The sequence below is a fragment of the Ranitomeya variabilis genome, chromosome 6, assembly GCF_051348905.1.
Source record: "Ranitomeya variabilis isolate aRanVar5 chromosome 6, aRanVar5.hap1, whole genome shotgun sequence".
Classification (NCBI taxonomy): Eukaryota; Metazoa; Chordata; class Amphibia; order Anura; family Dendrobatidae; genus Ranitomeya; species Ranitomeya variabilis.
Window position 1 is genome coordinate 520,479,040 of NC_135237.1, and position 20,665 is coordinate 520,499,704.

The 20,665-nt window shown below is 35.9% G+C and overlaps 1 protein-coding gene across 2 annotated transcripts in view; it reads left to right on the top strand.

The window, feature by feature from the left end:
• The first annotated feature begins 687 nt into the window (after positions 1-687).
• ZFPM2 (zinc finger protein, FOG family member 2) overlaps positions 688-20,665 on the top strand; it is a 601,965-nt gene continuing 581,987 nt past the window's right edge. Inside the window, exons 1-2 of one of the 2 annotated variants that reach the window (XM_077271062.1) lie at positions 688-1,053; positions 5,691-5,806. Coding sequence is in view for 1 of the 2 variants with exons in the window: in XM_077271061.1 (XP_077127176.1) it covers positions 1,014-1,053 (40 nt within the window). In the remaining variant the exon portion in view is untranslated. The remainder of the gene's footprint in view (positions 1,054-5,690; positions 5,807-20,665) is intronic. The other variant, XM_077271061.1, reaches the window with a different exon arrangement.

Here is a 20,665-nt window from a genome sequence, read left to right on the forward strand (position 1 = left end):
TGTCGCGGTGGGATGACTTTTACACTGCTTTGATCAAAATAGTGATAACTAAATATCCTATGTTATTTACATGTACTATTACTATTTACTTAGTTACTTACTACAGGGTATACGACCACTTTCTTTTCTTCTTGGGTTTTGTGTTTTGAAATCTGATGACAAATCGGCATTAATTTCCAATTTTCCAATCACATCTGTTTGATTTTGATATTAATTCATTAAATTTTTTTCATATTTTCTAACATGACAGATAGATAGATAATAGATAGATAATTAGATGGGTTGATAGATAGTATACATTTTCGTTAGGTCTTGTCATTTTTCCCGCTGCAGGTGGATTGAGCGCTGTGATGTGGATTAGGGTTTAGCAGGAGGGAGATAAGATCAGAGGTGCAGATCTGGAGGAAATGTTCTGCTGTAATAAGAACATTGTGAAACTTTCTACATTCCGGCACTCTGGCTGGGGATAGGAGCTGTGCACATTCGCACAAGCACATGGATACAGAACCTTTCCTATGAGCCACATGCACTGTTACTCTCATGCTACTGTCTTCACACATTCTTTTTGTGACACTTTGTAAAGGGCTTTTCCTCCCTGCTCATCTCTTATCTCCCTCCCCTTGTACTGGAAAAGTGCAGTTTGCTCCACCTCCTCTTTCCTCCCCATTCAGCAATCAGTCAGGGAGAGTGAATGTGCACAGGCTCAGGCAGCAGCAGCAGCATCCACCCTGGGACTCCTCCATGAGAGCACTTCCCTCCCTCCTCTCACTACCCTCTCTCTGTCTCTTTGCAATCCTTTATCCCTTCACTCTGTCATCCCTTTGCTCCGTTACCCTCCAACCTCTCCCTCTTGTGAGCGTGCACTTCCCTCATCCAGCCACTCTACTCCCTACACTCCCCTCTTTTCTTCGCACCATTTGACTTTCAATCGCAAGACGTCGATCGATCTTCTCCTATGAAACGATCCAATTGATCTGTCGCTCGGGTTTCTTGGAGGGAAGTAACAGAGCAGCATGTCCCGGAGAAAGCAGAGCAAGCCAAGACAAATTAAACGTGAGTCCCACGATGTGCAAGTGTGCTGGATGGGGAGGGGGAGACGTCTTGACTGGGACTGCTAAACAAGTCCCTTGGATTTGGACTTATTCTCTTTTTTTATAGGCGTAGGGACGAAGTTATAGGAAAGGCATTGACCGGCGCTGATCACGGTACTAGAGACCATGATAGACGTAGAGAACAGATAGGATGGTCTATATATATACATATATATTGTGTGCACACAATCACTATCTGACCTCCTCGAGATTACAACTCACAGCTGTCAAATGAGTGTGTGCAGGGAAAAGGGCACACTCACAGCCTACAACTACAGAACAAGGCGTCCGATTAGTACAAGCGGCCTGTCTAGAATATGTCACAGCAACTTCATCCAAGTTCAATTATTTCCTATCCCAAGTATATCACTAATTATTTCAACCCTTGTATGTGCCAATGTCACGCTGGGCATCCATTAATAACTTGGACCACCTATCACTCACGACGTTTGCTGCACGTAGTTTCTACAGATACGGTTTAATTATAAACATAATTTTTGATACTTTTTCTCCAATCTACAAGAGAGACCATTTCACTAACATGACCCCCAAGAACATTAAAACACGAATTAACCAGATACAATTCCCAGCTCTGTAGCAGTGCATCTTCATCAGCACACACTTCCATGCAACTAATCCTCATGTCACACTCCAGGACTGCTCCTTTGCTAGCATTTCAATATTGATTTTTCCTAGTTCTAATTGCACGGGTATAGCTAATTCCTGATGACTTTTATGGACTGTCTTCCACACATATTAAAACCAGTGCCGCCTTAGAAAACATGTCAATATTTCGTGAAATATTTTGTTAATTTTCCTTTTCGAGCGTGCGAGAATATTCAACGCAATTAACAATCACGGTCGAAAATTGTCACAATTTTAGTCCAATTTTCTTTTTCTAGAACGTTTGTGCAAACACTTATTTTATTTTCGTCCCTGTCGTGTCGGTGTTACTGCACTTTTGTAACTTTTGGGATGTACTTCGTGCTTCACGTTACGTTATGTGGTTATTTTTGAACTATGCGCCTGTGGTGTAATTATGCCGTCATGCCATTCCAACTGTAAGGTTACTGACTTGATTGTTAATAAACTATTAGCATTAATTGCTCAGTGGAACACAGACCATCTGATTGCCCTTTTGTGTACTTTGTTATCTCCTCAATTAAATTTGTTCATTTTTTTTTTTTTTGCATTCATCTAATGATGGGAGATAAAAGTTGGGATGTTAATTGGAAAATACACATGGTGTAGTTAACCGGTCTGTTTATGTCACAAATGTTGATATGATAGGAACAAGACTGTTCCAGTGTAATGGTCTCATGACAGTATTGATCAGCGATGGAAGGTAGACGTATTATAGGACAACTTTTATTTATTAGTTGTTTTCTATTTAATTTTATGTATCGGTGTTTTAGGTGTTTGCGGTTCTTTTTGTTAATTGTATCGTTATTTATGTTTATTCGATGTATTTCTGCACTTTCACACTCAAATAGCAAAAGGCAGGGAGAAACTTCTGCGAGTTTGCAAGGCCTCAGGAACTAGCAGACGTCCCATGAGGTTGCTTTAGAATCTATATTGTATATAGACATTTGTATATTTGTAAATACAAACTAATATATTATATATATGTAGCGAAAAGTATGTGCGGTCTGCTGAATACTGCTCTTACTTAGGAAAAAGTAATACAAAAATAGCAATGCAAAATGCAAGTACAAAATACAATACAAAATTAGCTCCCCAATAAAATGTTTTGGATTACCCCCCCTTTATAATAACCTAACCCACCCCCTATCATTCGTAAACCGTTTAGTGGCTTCAGGTGCGAAGATGATGATGCTTAGAAGAAATATAGCCAGCAAAACAAAAGTCACCCAGTGCCAAGAAACTCCAGAGACAGTCATTTTAAAGGACAAAAAGGTTGTTGGGAAGAGTTTTTTTTTCTTCTCGTACTGCATTCTTTCTGTGTTATCTAAAATTGTGATTTATGCAGTATTTTAATATTTTGCTTATTCTTTCCCCTTGGGTGCTCTCTGGGCAGCGATAAAAAGGCAAAGCTGAAAGAGCACCATTAATTTGCTCTGATGACTGGCCAGATAAGGGGAGATAATGGGAAAGATAAGCTGGGAAGATATACCATCAGAAACCCGATTATTACCATTAAAATTCCAGCCTAGCAATCTGCTGAAGCCTGATAATTCCTTCTCCGTTTCCACCACTTTGGATGATAAGGCAAAAAATAGTCACTCAGTGCTCCCTGATTAGACTGCCTGGATATCCTGATAATACAGTGATAAATTATGTATTTTGCCCCCACGTTCTGTCACAAAAAAAATTCTGATTTTATTTATTTTATTTTTTTTTCTTTGTATATTATTTTATTACAGGAATCTAGTAGAAAATCTGCCTCCCTCCCTCCCGGGCCCAGAAAATAAAACCATTCTCTCATGAGCTATTATTCTAATATGAGGTTGATAAAAAGCAGTGATAGGAGACGAGGTGTTTTGTGTGGGAGTACCATATCAATGCTATCAACTCATCTCTCCGCGCCAGCTGCTCGCTGTTGTTGTCACAAGCCTTATCACCCCCTGCCAATATGCCAATAAATTGCCCAGATTCTCCTTCGTCCTGTCACTTTAGAGCCAAGTAATTTTTATTTATTTTTTTAAATTTTTTTATTTTTTTTTTTTTTAAGTTTTTATTGCCCATGTTCATGTACAGTTCTTCACAAACTCCTAAAAAGTAGTAAGCATTTACTATAGCGTCACTATAAAGGGACCCGGCACAGTGGGAGGAGCGTAGCGTCATAGTTTTGTTTGTTGGCAAACAGCATTCCGCAGCCATGTGTCACAGGATTCCAAAGCTTAGAAATAAGCATTGGCTTTACAAATCTTAAGACGAAACCATATATATCCGGCCTTTAATGTCATATGGCACGTAGAATATAACCTAAAACCAAGGTAAAATGTCGTTCTAAAACATTTCATCATTGTGAAAATATTCAAAAAGATTAAAAAAATAATATTTAAAGACATCCTAAAATGTGAAAATATTTACATAAATAATTGGCTGCGCTATAAGGGAAGTCACACGGGGTAAGACTAGATTAACCCTTAAAAATGCATGGCCTGATTCTCCAGTTTTTCTTTTTTTTTGTCATGCTTTATATGACTTCATTTAATAACAATTTGCAGATTTGTTCTGTTCTCTGTTCGTCATCCATTAATATTGTCAACGGTGATGATATAATGAACGTGAGTAATGAAACCTGAGACTGTTTGAGGTGACTTATTTTTAGCTGCAGTGTAAAAGTGACTTCAGATTTTTATTGTGGGCTTTTTATTTCATATATCCAAAATGCTTTCTTTCGATTTTTTACTATATTTTTGCACTTTTGTCTCCCATTGTTACATTTACTATGTATAATATATATATATATATATATGCATATCTATATACACACATACACATATATGCACATACACGCATAATATATATACACACAGAAATATATATCTAAATATGTAGATAAGTAGATATATATATATTTATAAATATATATGTGCGTATATGTATATATACATGCACATACACATTTATGTATATACATATTCATGCATATATATTTATATATATATATATACACATATATGCATAAATATACATATATGTATATAGAAATACACTTATATACATACATATACTGTACATATGTATGTGTATATATAAATGTGTGAATGTACCTATATATATATATATATATATATATATATATATATATATATACCTATATATACATGTATAATATATATATTTGCATGTATATATAAATATGTGTATATATATTTATATATATATATAGATATACACATGCACACACACTTATTTATACACATACATACACACACATATATATATATACTGTATATATATATATATATATATATATATATGCATGTAAGTGTATTTATAAATGTGTTTATGCGTATATATAGATAGATAGATAGATATATATATATATATAATATATAAATGTATGTGTATATGGATATGTGTGTATATATATATATATATATATATATATATATGTACTTGTATCTATACGTAGATGTATTAGATGCATAATGAATGCACCAATGTCAAATTTGCAGACATCTATGAGATATGTAGTTATATTTCCATGCAGATATTTGGGCATTTGTTTTTGTTTAGTTACATTACGTCGTGGTGCCATTCTTCTCCATCCATTCCAGATCCCTTCGATGACTTTTTTTTGTGTGAAATGCAGTCATGTTCCTTAAGGGCTAAGGTGGCAAACACCTGCAATCCTGCAAATTGAATCATGCGTCTGGCCGGTATGGTGGCAGAGCAGCCAACTGTACAACTCGGCACAATTTGGTTTCAAAATCAGGTTGGACCCTTTACAAGCGTTATGATAATTGAATAGAATCTGTTGAATAGATGCCACAGAAAAAGTCTTTGTCTGTGTCAGGAAATGTGTAAATCTGCCTGTTCATGGCAAATGTGTTCTGCATGTCCCTTGATTATCAGACATAATTCTACTTATTTTGAGAGATTTTTTTTTTCCATCCTTTAACATAGGCTAAGACTTGAAAGCTATTGCCAATTTTACGACGTGTCTCACGGCCATGAATATTATCTTATAGAACACATCGCTGGAATAATTGAGGAGGGGAGTTGAAAAACTAAAATCATAGGTACGGCCTTACTCCAGTCATAATGAATATATTTCATTTGTGTACTCCAAGGCCTCGAAATATAGAGGTCTTTAGTGACAACAGGACAACGTGCCGTCCCAAGTAGGAACGTTGCCGTACATTTTGGGCACATTTTGGACACATTTTGGGCACTGTCAAGGAGATGTGTTATTTGAATTTTGTCGCAATTATTTAGATAAAATGTGTTAACAATTCATCAAGTTACCAATTTTTCGGAAAAATATCTTTCCACACTATCCATCACACAAAATATAGGTAACATTATCACTTTCACATTCCAATACAAGGCATCTGCTATTCACAGCATGTAAGTGAATCTGTTGTTTTCTGCATGGTAATTTATATCTTTTCTTTTAGAACTACAAATAAATGTAATTTCAGCAGAATATAGATTGTGTATAATTTCGGATTTCGGGGGGAAAAAAAAAGTCAATTGGTAAAATTCCCCAAAGTGTTGCGAGCCAATGAGGCATTGCTGCCTGTATGTTGATCTTCTTCCTGTAGGAAGAGAATGTAGGCACTATTAATCCTATGCCCCCCTTAAATTCCAGCAGCAGTTGAGATCGGGGTGCAGATTATATTGACAATCAGAGGTCTTTTTGTTGGATGACCTAAAGATATTTTTGCCAACATAAAAAATGCTATTAAATCAGTTAAACCTCAAAGATTTTTTTTTATTAAATGTAAAATATAAAGTTTTATCCACGAGGTTTAGTCAATGCATAACAAACTTTTTTTTACGAATTTTGTATTTTAAAAATTAGTATCAGACAATTGACATAGAACAGTTAACTAGAAGAGTTGGAAATTATTCAAATGGTAAGATTTATTGATATTTATTTTATTCTTTTAGGCTAAGGAATGCATTTTGTTAAACTAAATTCCTATTTTATATTTCCTTTTTATTTGCTTATTTTTTTAATTATTTTTCTATTTTTTGGGATCTAGAGTGAATATGAAAATTCTGTACATCCCTTAACAATCCATTAGCATAAAGATAACACATTTGTTTATTGTCTTCCGGAATCAGCTGTTAGTATCTGTGCCACAGGTAACAATTGACTTTTCAGGCTTTAAGTTAATAGCCTTGTCTCTTTCTTGTATGGATCAATATTAGTATTAATTAATCACCGTTATCAGCTCTAAGATCTGGTTCTATTTGTTGTTACATCAGCAAAATATCAATAGGGAAAGTGGACTCTGAGATCGTCATGGCAACTTCATCTCTTGGGTCAAAGAAAGTTTATCTTATCTGTTCATGGAGAGTAGCAAACTGTTTAGGGATCTAGTTTGAACTCTAACTGCATCGATTTCATTTTTTTGTTTGGAAATAGAAACTGAATTCCAATCACATGGGATAGAGAAGATTTAAATATTAATGTCCGGAAGCATTCCCGCAAGGCGGTTACTTTAATTTCCATAACTACTAAATTGGAGTGGCCTTTTAATAACAAAAAACATCTAAATTTTGGGACATTTTTGAAAATTTTTCTAAATGACCAACAGTTTTTTTTCGTCATTTTTTTCAATTTTTCATAAATTAAAAGATCTTCGATTTTTCGAAATTAATTAGCTTTTTCCTTAAGTGCAAAACATCATTAGTTACATTTCTTTTATACTTTTAACTATCTTTTAATCATTTTATAACTTTGGCACCTAAATATTTGGAAGCCTCTAATCCCACCAGTTTCCCATTTTTGACATGTTTTTAATCTTTGTTAGGCCCAAGTAACTTTTTGATATTTTAGGCATCTAAAACCATCGATCTACACATAACTTTACTCAAGGTGGAAATCAAACCTTGATATTAGGGATTTTTAAAATTTCAGTGTAAATGTAAATGCTGTGCCATCTAGGCACATTACGAATTCATTCACTAACGACGGGTTATAAAAAAGTAAAAATACAGAAAGTTAAATTATTCAACTAATAATATCTTAAAGAAATGAAGAGAAAATAAACAACACTGTTATGATTATTTGAGTTCAATGCGGGAATATTGCTATGAATGAATATAATTTTTTTTTAAAGTCAGTATTTATTGTTTTTTTCGCAGATAATTCATGTTTTGTTTTTGTTACCATTACTTTTGGAGGGCGTAGTTTGCATACTTTTTGTATATGGAAGTGTTGCAAAAACATTTTTGGAAGTTCCCTGCTTTTTAGTTATAGAGTTTTATCCATCTACAACGTGAAGTCTAGTGCCGCTAATTTTCGTGGGTGAGCTGAGATAATATTTTCTCCATTTACTTTCTGTATTGTATGCTTGCCACTAGAGCATTGTTATGGAAGATCTGGTCGTGCTTCCATAGCACTGGACTTGGCAGACCTCTATCTTGCTATTACTGTGCAATTGTAGGAAATGTCCTCAATTAGTTCTTTGGCTTCTTTTCAGTTGAATGTTGTAGACTTTTTTTTGGGAGACTTCATTATCATGGTTAATCATTTAATTTGAATTATACATTTTTCTTTCTTGGTGTTTCCTGTTAATCAGTGGCACATTTTACACCGGTTAGATCTTTGTTGGCTTTATAACTTTATAGCGTTATCGGAGTGGAGTTACTCTTTTGGATGTTTTTGATGGTTCATTGCTTTACATATTTTGTACCTGCTGATGATCTAATATTAAAGAATGTTTTGACATATTTTTCAGCTTTTCACTTGCTTTTTTTTGTCTAGTGATCACTGCCTGAAATGATGATGTGCTATGTTCCCGTGGGAGGTTTTGTAAGCTCATTTGAAATGTGTCAAAAATTCATGTCTCAAGGCCATTTTTCTGCATGTGATTGCCCAATGAAATGGCCCAAATTAAATGGCCTTAGCCTGAGACTTTATTGCATGTCTGATCAACAAATATTTAAAGTATTCTCATATTATATAATAATATCAAATATATGTTATTCCGCAGGGACTGGAGGTGATCATGAATCATGATACAAATAGAGATAGATGATAAATAGATAATAGATAGATAGATGGTTAGATAGATAGATAGATAGATAGATAGATAGATAGATAGATAGATAGATAGATAGATGCATTGGGCTATAGGAGAAAGTCGATCAATCTAAGAGTCAGGACGGACTTTACATATTTGGACTATCTTCAGAGTTTATGTTGGGTGCCGAACCAATTATGTTGCATTGTGAGAGTATTGTGTTGCATTCTATTGAAATGAATATATATGTGCGAATTTAACATTTTTTTTACCATTGTTTTTGCCACCCCTTAGCATAAAAAATGTGCAGTGTAATTCTTTATGAAAGTAATTACAATATATTACATTCATACATCGTGTCTAATACCGATTTTACTACAAACCATAACATTTGCTAAATACTTTTTTTTGCATAGGATGTTTTCCACTTGTTTCAACCCACTAGTTATCTAAATTGTCTTTTAGAGCAAAAAAAGCCAATTGGTTAGTTAAAAAAAAAACTCTTGAAAAGCAAAAAAAGTAGCAAAAAAATGACCTGCTGATTTTTCTATCATTGAGTAACAGTTTGACCTTGTGAGGGCATGATGACGAGATTGCCTAGTAATGGCATGCATTCAATGTCTTGCAGAAAGATTTTCTCTTATGTTGCAAATTATCTATTCTTCCTACCTGACCTGTATGTTGTCATTTACAAGGGAGGGGCTAGACCCCTGTCCACCAAAACCTAATAGGAACCTGAGGCCTAGCATGTTTCATCGCTACTAGTGTTGAGCGATACCTTCCGATACTTGAAAGTATCGGTATCGGATAGTATCGGCCGATATCCGAAAAATATCGGATATCGACGATACCGATACCCGATACCAATACAAGTCAATGGGACACAAGTATCGGAAGCTATCCTGGATGGTTCCCAGGGTCTGATGGAGAGGAAACTCTCCTTCAGGCCCTGGGATCCATATTCATGTAAAAAATAAAGACTAAAAATAAAAAATATGGATATACTCACCCCTCCGGCGGACCCTGGACCTAGAGGTGTTAACCGGCAGCCTCCGTTCCTAAGAATGAGCGAGTGAAGGACCTTCGATGACGTGGTGGCTTGTGATTGGTCTCATGACCGCTCATGTGACCGCTCACGGGACCAATCGCAAGACCGCGACGTCATCGCAGTTCCTTCACTCGCTCATTCTTAGGAACGGAGGCTGCCGATTGCAGCGGTTACAACCAGGGCGCGTCAGAGGGTGAGTATATCCCTATTTTTTATTTTTATTCTTTATTTTACGCATGAATATGCATTCCGATCCCGATTCCCGATATCGCAAAAACATCGGAACTCGGTATCGGAATTCCGATACCGCAAATATCGGCCGATACCCGATACTTGCGGTATCAGAATGCTCAACACTAATCACTACCCAATATGCTTTTAAGGAATCTATTATCATTTACGTACCTTTGCATGTCAAGATGAGAGGTCTTTTCTACCAGTAGATCCCAAGCTTAAGTTTAAAAACAACGATCTTTGAATTATTTCTGCCCCACGTAAACTAAGGAACTAAGCATCAACAATTCATTCAGAAATTTCCTGTAGACGTCTAACTTTTTGTTTTGTTCTAATGTTTTTGAAATTGTTTTGTAGAAAAAAAAGTTGGAGTCCTTGTTCTCGGCTTTGAAGTCTACATCATATTTTCATTTTTGGTTTTATCGACCTGCTCTGCCACTTAATTACATTGTCGTCTAATTTCAGATCACTTCTTCTTTTTTCCCTACCGGGATAAAGTCAAATGTTGACTACTCCAGGTCACTTCTTGTGTCTTTCCTTACGGATTAAAGTCAAACTCTACTGTTGCAAAAATGTTCAACATTGTTGAAAACGTCAAAATTGTGAATGTTATGTGCCCTTAAATTGTTTGTTCTATAGCGTCTTGGGCTACATTCCCATGATGAGCTTTTGGTGAGTTTTTAACGTTGCAAGTTTTCTGCACCCATTACGTAAAATAGGTTACTTGCATTTTTTTCCCAAAAATCGGCAGCAAAAAATTCATCGCAGGAACGTTGCCTTTCCCAGATAATTCATTTCTAATTTAGGTTAAATATTTAGTTTTCAGATTTGTTGTGCATGCTTGTAAACTAAAAGAAATACTATCAAAGTATTTAGTGAATGTTGATGATTATGTTGTATTACAACTAATGCAAAATTGTATAGGTTATGTTGTCATCTATTGATGTTTACTTTTATTAATTTTTTTTGTAATCTGTAGTCATTGCAACTTAATATGTAGAAGCATAAAAGTATTTACTGCACATCAGTTTTTCTAGCCAACATCGACCGCAATATCATTTTTATTGTACATCTATATGTAGAAGCATAATTATAATTCTTTTTTCAAACAACTAGTGCATAAATTATGTATTCACCAGCTAACAAAAAGAATTCCTGAAAGTCAGAAAAACAGTGATTCTGAAAATTGCAAAAACTGTTTCTCCATTTTTTTATTTTGGGGTCTTGTACCCAATTTTTCTGTTTTCCACAGAATACGGAAGAATAGATATGCAGCATGATACAAGTCATGGTATTTAAGGCAGGGCTAATCATGTCTCTATCACCAGGTAATGGTCAAAAACCTACAATTTTTAAGGAGGCAAATTTTTGCAGTCACTGTGTACTAGGCCTTTGTTTTCAGACGGAAGTTACTGCATTTTATTGTAGCATACACAATGACGATAAAGTTACTTTTTTTGCTTTGTTTGCTTTTCTAACTCAAAAGTCTCAAACCTTTATTATTTATTTATTTTATTTTATTATGCTCCTCCTCTTTCTTCTTGTCTCTTCTAGTCAATGAAAATAAAATCTTCTTCAAATTAATTATTTCACTTACAATAAAATAAAATAGATAAAAAATGGCACACCTCGCTGTAATAATAAAATGAGTTCAAATCTCAGTGGATGAGTAGGAACCTGCGTCAATCACTTCGAATGAATTTAGTAAATACTTAAAAAAGTATAATAGGAAAAAAAGTGACGTAACTGTTAACAAGTGGTAAATTTGCATTTACTTTTATATTGCAAAAAAAGAGATTCACCTGTATATTTTTTGACGTATCAAAGATTATACACACAGTTGGAATCCGATTGATAGATCTATATTTTTTTCTTTATAAAAGGAAATAAGGAGATTTTTTAATTTTATTTTTTTTTGCCACTCCTCCATGTTACATTATATCATGTTGGTATCTTTTCTTGTTGCCGCTATTTTGGTTTGTTTGTGGCCTCAGAACTATTTTGAATTTTGTCTCCAACGTATTCATCATTCATATGTTCATTGTGTGAATGCTAACTAGTATATTAAACTGTGGCGTTCCAAAATTGTAAAAATTGTAAAAAATACATTTAACAAAAACCTGTTTTAATCAGCAGACCATTTTCTATCACATGATGATATCTCTTATGCAAACGTGAAATTGCTGTTTATTGGAATTTTCCACGAATAAGGACTGAGTTACAGTCTGAAACGCGTGGGACGGAAAACCAATATTGCTTTGGATGTATTTGGGGATGTCATTTTTTAACTACTTATTGGATTAAAGCTTATATTTTTTTATCCGGATTATGGCTGAAAACGTCTTAACTTTGATCTCAGCTGTGACATCACCTATTGTGATTGGTGGATCTTGTGTTATCAGCAGTGTATGTAGTGTATCATTGTAATCCTGTCACTAATGATAATGAGCCTGCTGAAAACTCTTCCTGAAAGGATAGGAAGTATGAGACTAAAATAGTTCTAGTGACCAGTGTTAAAATTGCAAGATAACTCTTCTTTTTTTAAAATAAAGATTGTGATATGAAAAAAATGCCCCAAATTAGTAAAAATACATACAACACAAAAACCTGATTTAAGCCCTTAAAGCAAAATCATGTTCATGATTGCAGGAATTGAAATGTGTGGAGAGGGCGCAGGAGCTTTGCTGTGTCCACACGCGTTAGATGCAGCCATATCACACAGTTGGTATCTTTCTCTAACAGCAGCAATAGGAGCTGATCTCCGATCGCTGCTGTAAACCATTTAAATATTGCTGTCGATCTTTGACAGCAGTGTTTAAATGGAACATGTGCAGGTGCTCATGTGCCCTGAGCCTCCTGCGACACAACTGGAGGGCACCGATGGATTACCGTGGCAGTCAGAGGCCCATTGAAGGCCCTTGTGAAAGCCATCTTGGTCCTCCTGGGAAGCTCAGCCACAGGCTGAACTCCATAGGACACAGAGATTTTCACTTGAACCTGTACTCATCTGGTTGCAATGACACAGCATGCTGCGATATTGCAATATTTAGTCTAATCGATCAGAGAATCGCAGGTTCAAGTCCCTTAACCCCTTAATGTTCAATGACAGATATATCCCACATTGGATGCCTCTCCCTGTTTGGTGCTGGCTCCGGCAAGGAACCAGCATCTTTTCCGGCACATGACAGCTGATCTGATCAGCTGTCATGTGCCCCTAACAGCCGCAGATGTAATCGCAATCTACCCACGGCTGCTAACATGTGAAATGCCGCTGTTAAACTTTGACAGCGGCATTTAACATGTGGGCTCAGGAAGCGCGTATTTAACCCCACCCATCGAAGCCCATATCACATGACCGCAGGTCGCCGATGGGTTGGCATGACAACCCGGGGTCTGCAGGAGACCCCTGTGGTTGTCATAGCCGGATAGCTATGAGTGCCGCCCAGCCCTCGGCGCTCATAGCAAGTGAGCATTTCTGCTACATACAGCAGGGCTGCAGCTCTGCTCTTTGTAGCACAAGCGATCGGATGATTGCAGCTTCTAGTCTCCCATGAAGACTATTGAAGCAATTAAAAAATAAGAAAAATGTTTTTAAAAATATTTTAAAAAATATAAAAGTTCAAATCACCTCCTTTTCGCCCCATTCAAAAATAAAACAATAAAAAAATCAAATATATAAATATTTGGTATCGCCAAGTTCAGAATAGTTCGATCTACCAAAATATAAAAAGAATTAATCCAATCGTTAAACTGCGTAGCGAGAAAAAAAATCAAAACTCCAGAATTATGTTTTTTTTGGTCACTGCAACATTGCAATTAAATGCAATAACGGGAGATCAAAAGATTGTATACACACCAAAATGGTATTGATAATAACATCAGCTGGGCATGCAAAAAATAAGCTCTCACCTTGCCCAAGATCCCGAAAAATGGACGCTACGAGTCTCGGAAAATGGCAACTTTTTTTTTTCTTTACAAACGTTGGATTTTTTTTTCCCACCACTTACATAAAAAAGAACATAGACATGTTTGGTGTCTATGAACTCATAATGACTTGGAGAATCATAATGGCAGGTCAGTTTTAGCATTTAATGAATGTAGTAAAAAAAAATCCTAAAAACAATTGAGGATTTGCACTTTTTTCCAATTTCACCGCATTTGGAATTTTTTTCCCATTTTCCAGTACATGAAATAGTAAAATCAATGGTGCCATTCAAAAGTACAACTTGTCCCACAAACAATAAGCTCTCATATGGCCATATTGACAGAAAAATAAAAAAGATGTGGCCGTGGGAAGAAGGGGAGCAAATAAATAAATATATAAAATAAATATATATAAATATTTATATCTCATATAGAAGAATACAAATCACCCTCATTTCCCTCATTAAAAAATAAAATCATATTTGGCATGAAAACATTTTTTTTTTGTAAAAGTATGATCTGTCAAAATATAAAATGAATTGACCTGAAAAAAAAAATGCTGTGACAAAAAAAAAAAAAAAATGTCAGATTGAGATTTTTTGGACATCACCCAAACACTAAAAAATGCAATAAAAAACTATCAACACATCCATCGTATGTACCCAAATTGAAATCAATCGAGAAAACTGATGGCTTGCCATGCAAAAAAAAAGCCCTTACCCAATTCAATCAATGGAAACATTTTATGGATCTCATAAAATGGTGACCAACAATATATATATTTTTACAAGCTTGTAATTATGAAAGAAAAACCAAAATGTTTGTAAGTTTGGCTCTAGAAAGAAGGGAAGAAAAAAACCAAAAGCATAAATTGAAAGGTGTTAAGCAATATGTCCGATTGACACATTTTGTTACTCAACTTAAATTTGACCTTCCCGTCTGCGTTTTCTTTGGTTTGGTATATACTTTCAATCTTTTTGCCTTTGGTTTTCGTTATTTAAAAAAAAAATCATAAAGTTATAAATTTTTTGTGCTTTTCTGTTGTTTTTAAAACAGTTAACACATTTTACTGTACAGTAGAAAAATATATCCAGAGTATCCCAACCTATCAAATGTTTAGACATTGAACACTATACAACTAGAAAGATTTTATTTTTTAACTAATAATATACTGCCAACTGTGTAAGCATGTGATGTGAATAGAGCCTTAGGCAGACGCCTGTGAAGTCCAGATTGTCCGATCTGCCTGCAGATTCCTATGCTGCACGCTGCCAATGCGTTGCCTTTTGTGTATGTAGGATTGATTGATTGTTTGCATTAGTATGGCACATGACATCATCTTGTTCTTTAGAGCTTTTAATCATCCCAGTGCGTGTTATTTTTCATAATTATTTCTGAGCATATTCATTTATTTATATATATAAGTCCAATGTCCACCAGTTGACAAACAGAGCTCTGCTGTGATGGTGAAACATGCAGTTTTGCTCCTTTTTTATAGATATTATAAGGGTTTTACTTGAAGGTATTTTAGGAACTAACGATGTCAAGTTTTAAATCTATAGCTTTATAGTGATTGTCTAGGACTGACCAATTGATAACTTATTTGTACAATAGGTCGTAAGTATCAGATCAGTTGGGGTCCAACATTTGGTAGCACCACCAATCAGCAATGGCTGGAGCTAAGGAATATAAGGGGTAGGACACAGCAGCCAATCACTTGGCACTTTAACTTGGCCACTTTATGGTTATGCCTCATATATCGCATCCTTCCGGAAAGAACTCCAGCTGATCGGTCTGAAGTACTGTGTGGCAGACCTCCAAAATCTCATATGGTCTGGATGGACTATCAGTTCCTCAGGCCTGGACAACCCCGTTAAGCCCAGATGCACACAAAGGTGATACTGTACCCGTAGAGCTTAGAGCCAGATTAAGAAGGAATGCACCATGGAGTATCCAGGTACTTCCACCTTGACCATCGATGGTCATTCAGTGTATTTATCCAGCTGATGAGTGGCGTAGAGGCCATGTATGTCTTTTACTCTCCATGCTAAAGTTTAATGGGGTTGCTAAAGGACCCCTTAACTCTCATAAACTTTACTAGAAAGGACCATGAGCAATGGCAGCCAATTCTTCTATACATGTCTGCTTGGGGGCTGCTTACCAATATTTTAGGCCAAGGACTTTTACCAACCTGACAGAGTTGGAGATGAGGAGGTGTCACTCTGAATGATTCTGTAAAGCCTCGTGCATGAGACCACTGTGTGTATAAGACTTTATCTTACTCTATTCCAGCCTTTTCTCATTTCCCTGTACACTATTTGCTATGAATATTCGCAGTGGTCGATATCCTCATATAGATACATAACTCCTGCTCCCCACTATAATGAAATAAATACAAATATAGATAACAATTTCCAATGGCTTCAGGTGATAAACGCAATTCTGTAAACTGTCACCTCTCTATCATATAAGTGAAGATGATTTCCATGTAATACATGCAATGTTTTGGAAAAATCTGCATCATACGTGGCGAAGAAATCAAATTGTGTAAAACTGCATAATAAAACAATAATAAGGCTTTATCAAAAGAGTATAATAAACAGGATACTATTAAATGCACAATGTTAATATTGTAGGGCAAAATTTCCTGCTGTTCTTTTTAATGATTTAGATATTTGATATGGAAAAGTAAAATCCAACCAAGGGCTCGTTCAGACGTCAGTATTATCCATATACGAGAAAGGCAGACCGATTATCCTGATTTGAGTTTGATCAGAGTGTGGTCTGATTGTCAACAGTTTTTCTCATACGTGAAGAGAAAAAAAGTCTCCATCTTTTCCTTTCTGACACTCTCTGAAAATTGGTCCACACTCGGATGACAAATCTTTCATGGACCCATAGCCATAGATTGATGATTTTGATCAAAATCAGACATGTCTCTGATATTTCCATGGACTACTCCTTTAACAATTCTTTCATGGAGCCATAGACTTGCATTGTCGATTTTGATGAAAATCGGACATGTCTTCAATATTTTCTGCCTACCATTAGGTTTTCAATTCTTTCATAGAGCCATAGACTTGCATTGCTGATTTTGGTCAAAATTGGAAATGTCTCCGATATTTCCACGGACTACTCATTTTACAATTCTTTCATGGAGCCATAGACATGCATTGCTGCTTTTGATTAAAATCAGACATGTCTCCAATATTTTCTATGGACCACTCGGCTTACAATTCTTTCATGGAGCCAATAACTTGCATTGCCGATTTTTTTCTCAAAATCAGACACTTGTTTGATATTTTCCGAGGACCACTTGGTCAGAGGAAAAAAATAAGACATGTACCCCATAGAATGTCATAGTCATAGAGTGATAGCTGTGGGGTACCACAGGGGTCAGTATTGGGCCCTCTTCTTTTTAACATATTTATTAATGACCTTGTAGGGGGCATTCAGAGTAGAATTTCAATATTTGCAGATGACACTAAACTCTGCAGGGTAATCAATACAGGAGAGGACAATTTTATATTACAGGATGATTTATGTAAACTAGAAGCTTGGGCTGATAAATGGCAAATGAGCTTTAATGGGGATAAATGTAAGGTCATGCACTTGGGTAGAAGTAATAAGATGTATAACTATGTGCTTAATTCTAAAACTCTGGGCAAAACCGTCAATGAAAAAGACCTGGGTGTATGGGTGGATGACAAACTCATATTCAGTGGCCAGTGTCAGGCAGCTGCTACAAAGGCAAATAAAATAATGGGATGTATTAAAAGTGGCATAGATGCTCATGAGGAGAACATAATTTTACCTCTATACAAGTCACTAGTTCGACCACACTTAGAATACTGTGCACAGTTCTGGTCTCCGGTGTATAAGAAAGACATAGCTGAACTGGAGCGGGTGCAGAGAAGAGCGACCAAGGTTATTAGAGGACTGGGGGGTCTGCCATACCAAGATAGGTTATTACACTTGGGGCTATTTAGTTTGGAAAAACGAAGACTAAGGGGTGATCTTATGTGAATGTATAAATATATGAGGGGACAGTACAAAGACCTTTCTGATGATCTTTTTAATCATAGACCTGAGACAGGGACAAGCGGGCATCCTCTACGTCTGGAGGAAAGAAGGTTTAAGCATAATAACAGACGCGGATTCTTTACTGTAAGAGCAGTGAGACTATGGAACTCTCTGCCGTATGATGTTGTAATGAGTGAGTCATTACTTCAATTTAAGAGGGGACTGGATACCTTTCTGGAAAAGTATAATATTACAGGGTATATATATTAGATTCCTTGATAAGGCGTTGATCCAGGGAACTAGTCTGATTGCCGTATGTGGAGTCGGGAAGGAATTTTTTTCCCCAATGTGGAGCTTACTCTTTGCCACATGGGGCTTTTTTTTGCCTTCCTCTGGATCAACATGTTAGGGCATGTTAGGTTAGGCTATGGGTTGAACTAGATGGACTTACAGTCTTCCTTCAACCTTAATAACTATGTAACTATGTAACTATGTAACCACAGATAGCACTCGTTTGAGAAAATCGGATGTGTGAATGCGCCCTAAAGAAGGTTGGAAAAATGCCATCTAGTAAAATTTGTGAATTAATTTTTTCACCATATTTCGACCCTCAAAATGTTCAAGATCTGTCTGTTTACGAGTCCAGCCTATCATGCATACTATATTATAATATTTAGTACACATCATGAAACTATTTCTTACAAAAGTGACTTGGTTGTTTTATTTATTTACTTGTAATCTCCATTGGGATGGTGCCAGTTCTTGCCTCCTCTGTCTGCTCACGCACAATGCTATGTGTCCAGATGCTCTTTGCCTGTGTGGTTGCCTTCTGTTTGGAGCAGCTCCCTTAGGAAAGCTGCCTCTTTTTATGCACCACACTACAACCAATATAATTTTTTTTCTATTTTAATATTATTATTATTTTTATATTTTTTTCTAATTTGATTCAAAGAGTAGAAAGAAGTTTATTATATTGAAAAAGGTGGCATAAATTGCTCACAGCCATGGCAAATACTGAAATATTGATAAATAAATGTTGCAGCAATTAGTGGGGAAATTTGGGGGCAGCATAAATCTAAGATCACAAGAACTTATTTTCGGTCTGTGTGCTGGCTGAGTTGAAAATAGAACGTAAACGGACTAATTAATATATTAATTTTCATGAATGTGTTTCCATATGGATCAAAATATGTGCAAAAAAAACACAGCAAAAAAATAAATCAAATAAAATAAGGATTGCAGCACAGACAACATTCGTATGCAAAAATGCTGCAAAGATTTCATAGAGAATTGAATTTTCCTTTTATCATTTAATACTTTCAATGTAATAAATAGTCACTATATGTCATACAGATGTCAAAAAAGATGTGGGTGGCAATGAGATATAGAAGACGGTACAAATGAAAAATAATCCGCTTTTTTCTGATGAAAATCTATTTTTCATACACTTAACTGAATTTAGCCTAATAAAAATTGATATGTACTAAGATCCCACATTGAGTGTTTGGTGAGTTTTTGACGCTGGGTTTTACAGTCCCAGTAAAGTGGATGTTACTTATAGAAATCTCATGGCCACTGTGCTTTTTTTTTTACGCTACGTAAACTGATCTGGGGGGCGTTTATTAAGTCCACAACAGGTCAATTTCTCTTGCTGAGTTTTATGTGCTGATTTTATCCATAAAATTGCAGTAGATGCGGAAAATCCATAGGTAAAAAAATGAACACATACTGAACGTGAGAACGTGGCCTTAGCTGAAAATGCTGCAAAAAATCTGCAACACCAAAACCTCACCAAATGGTCATCATGGGAACATAGTCTAAGGGGCCAAACATGTTAATGATATGGCCACATTCACACGGTCAGTATTTGGTCAGTATTTTACATCAGTATTTGTAAGCCAAAACCAGGAGTGGGTGATAAATACAGAAGTGTTGATGTGCTTTTATTATACTTTTCCTCTGATTGTTCCACTCCTCGTTTTGACTTACAAATACTGATGTAAAATACTGACCAAATACTGACCATGTGAACTTGGCCTAAAAGTGAGCATCTTTTTTTTTTGGAATGTGAACCTAGGGTGCATTAACTATAATCAGTATTAGGTCTCATTCAGATGTCCATGTTTTTTCTTGAGCATAAAAATACAGTCGGTAATTCATCGATGTTTTGGTTACGAGTTTCGTCAGTGATTGGTCAGTACTACTTTATACCATCAGTGTTTGGTCAGTGCCACTTTATACCGTCAGTGTTTGGTCAGTGCCACTTTCTACTGTCAGTGTTTGGTCAGTGCCACTTTATACCATCAGTGGTTGGTCTGTGCCACTTTATACCGTCAGTGTTTGGTCTGTGCCACTTTATACCGTCAGTGTTTGGTCTGTGCCACTTTATACCATCAGTGTTTGGTCTGTGCAACTTTATACCATCAGTGTTTGGTAAGTGCATGTAGAAAAGCCGGGAAGACACCATCACGTGTTTCTCAACGCAAGCAATGAATAGCCAGGTCATTCACCCTTATGTTTATAGTCTTTTCACCAGGCACTGCTCCTAATAGCCAGTTTCCTACTCCACACTGATGAGGGGCAAATACCCCGAAACAGCTGTCTGTGGATGGATACCATGTTTTGGCATAGGTGGTTTTCCTTTATTGGATGCTGCCCTTCCCGTGGTTGTT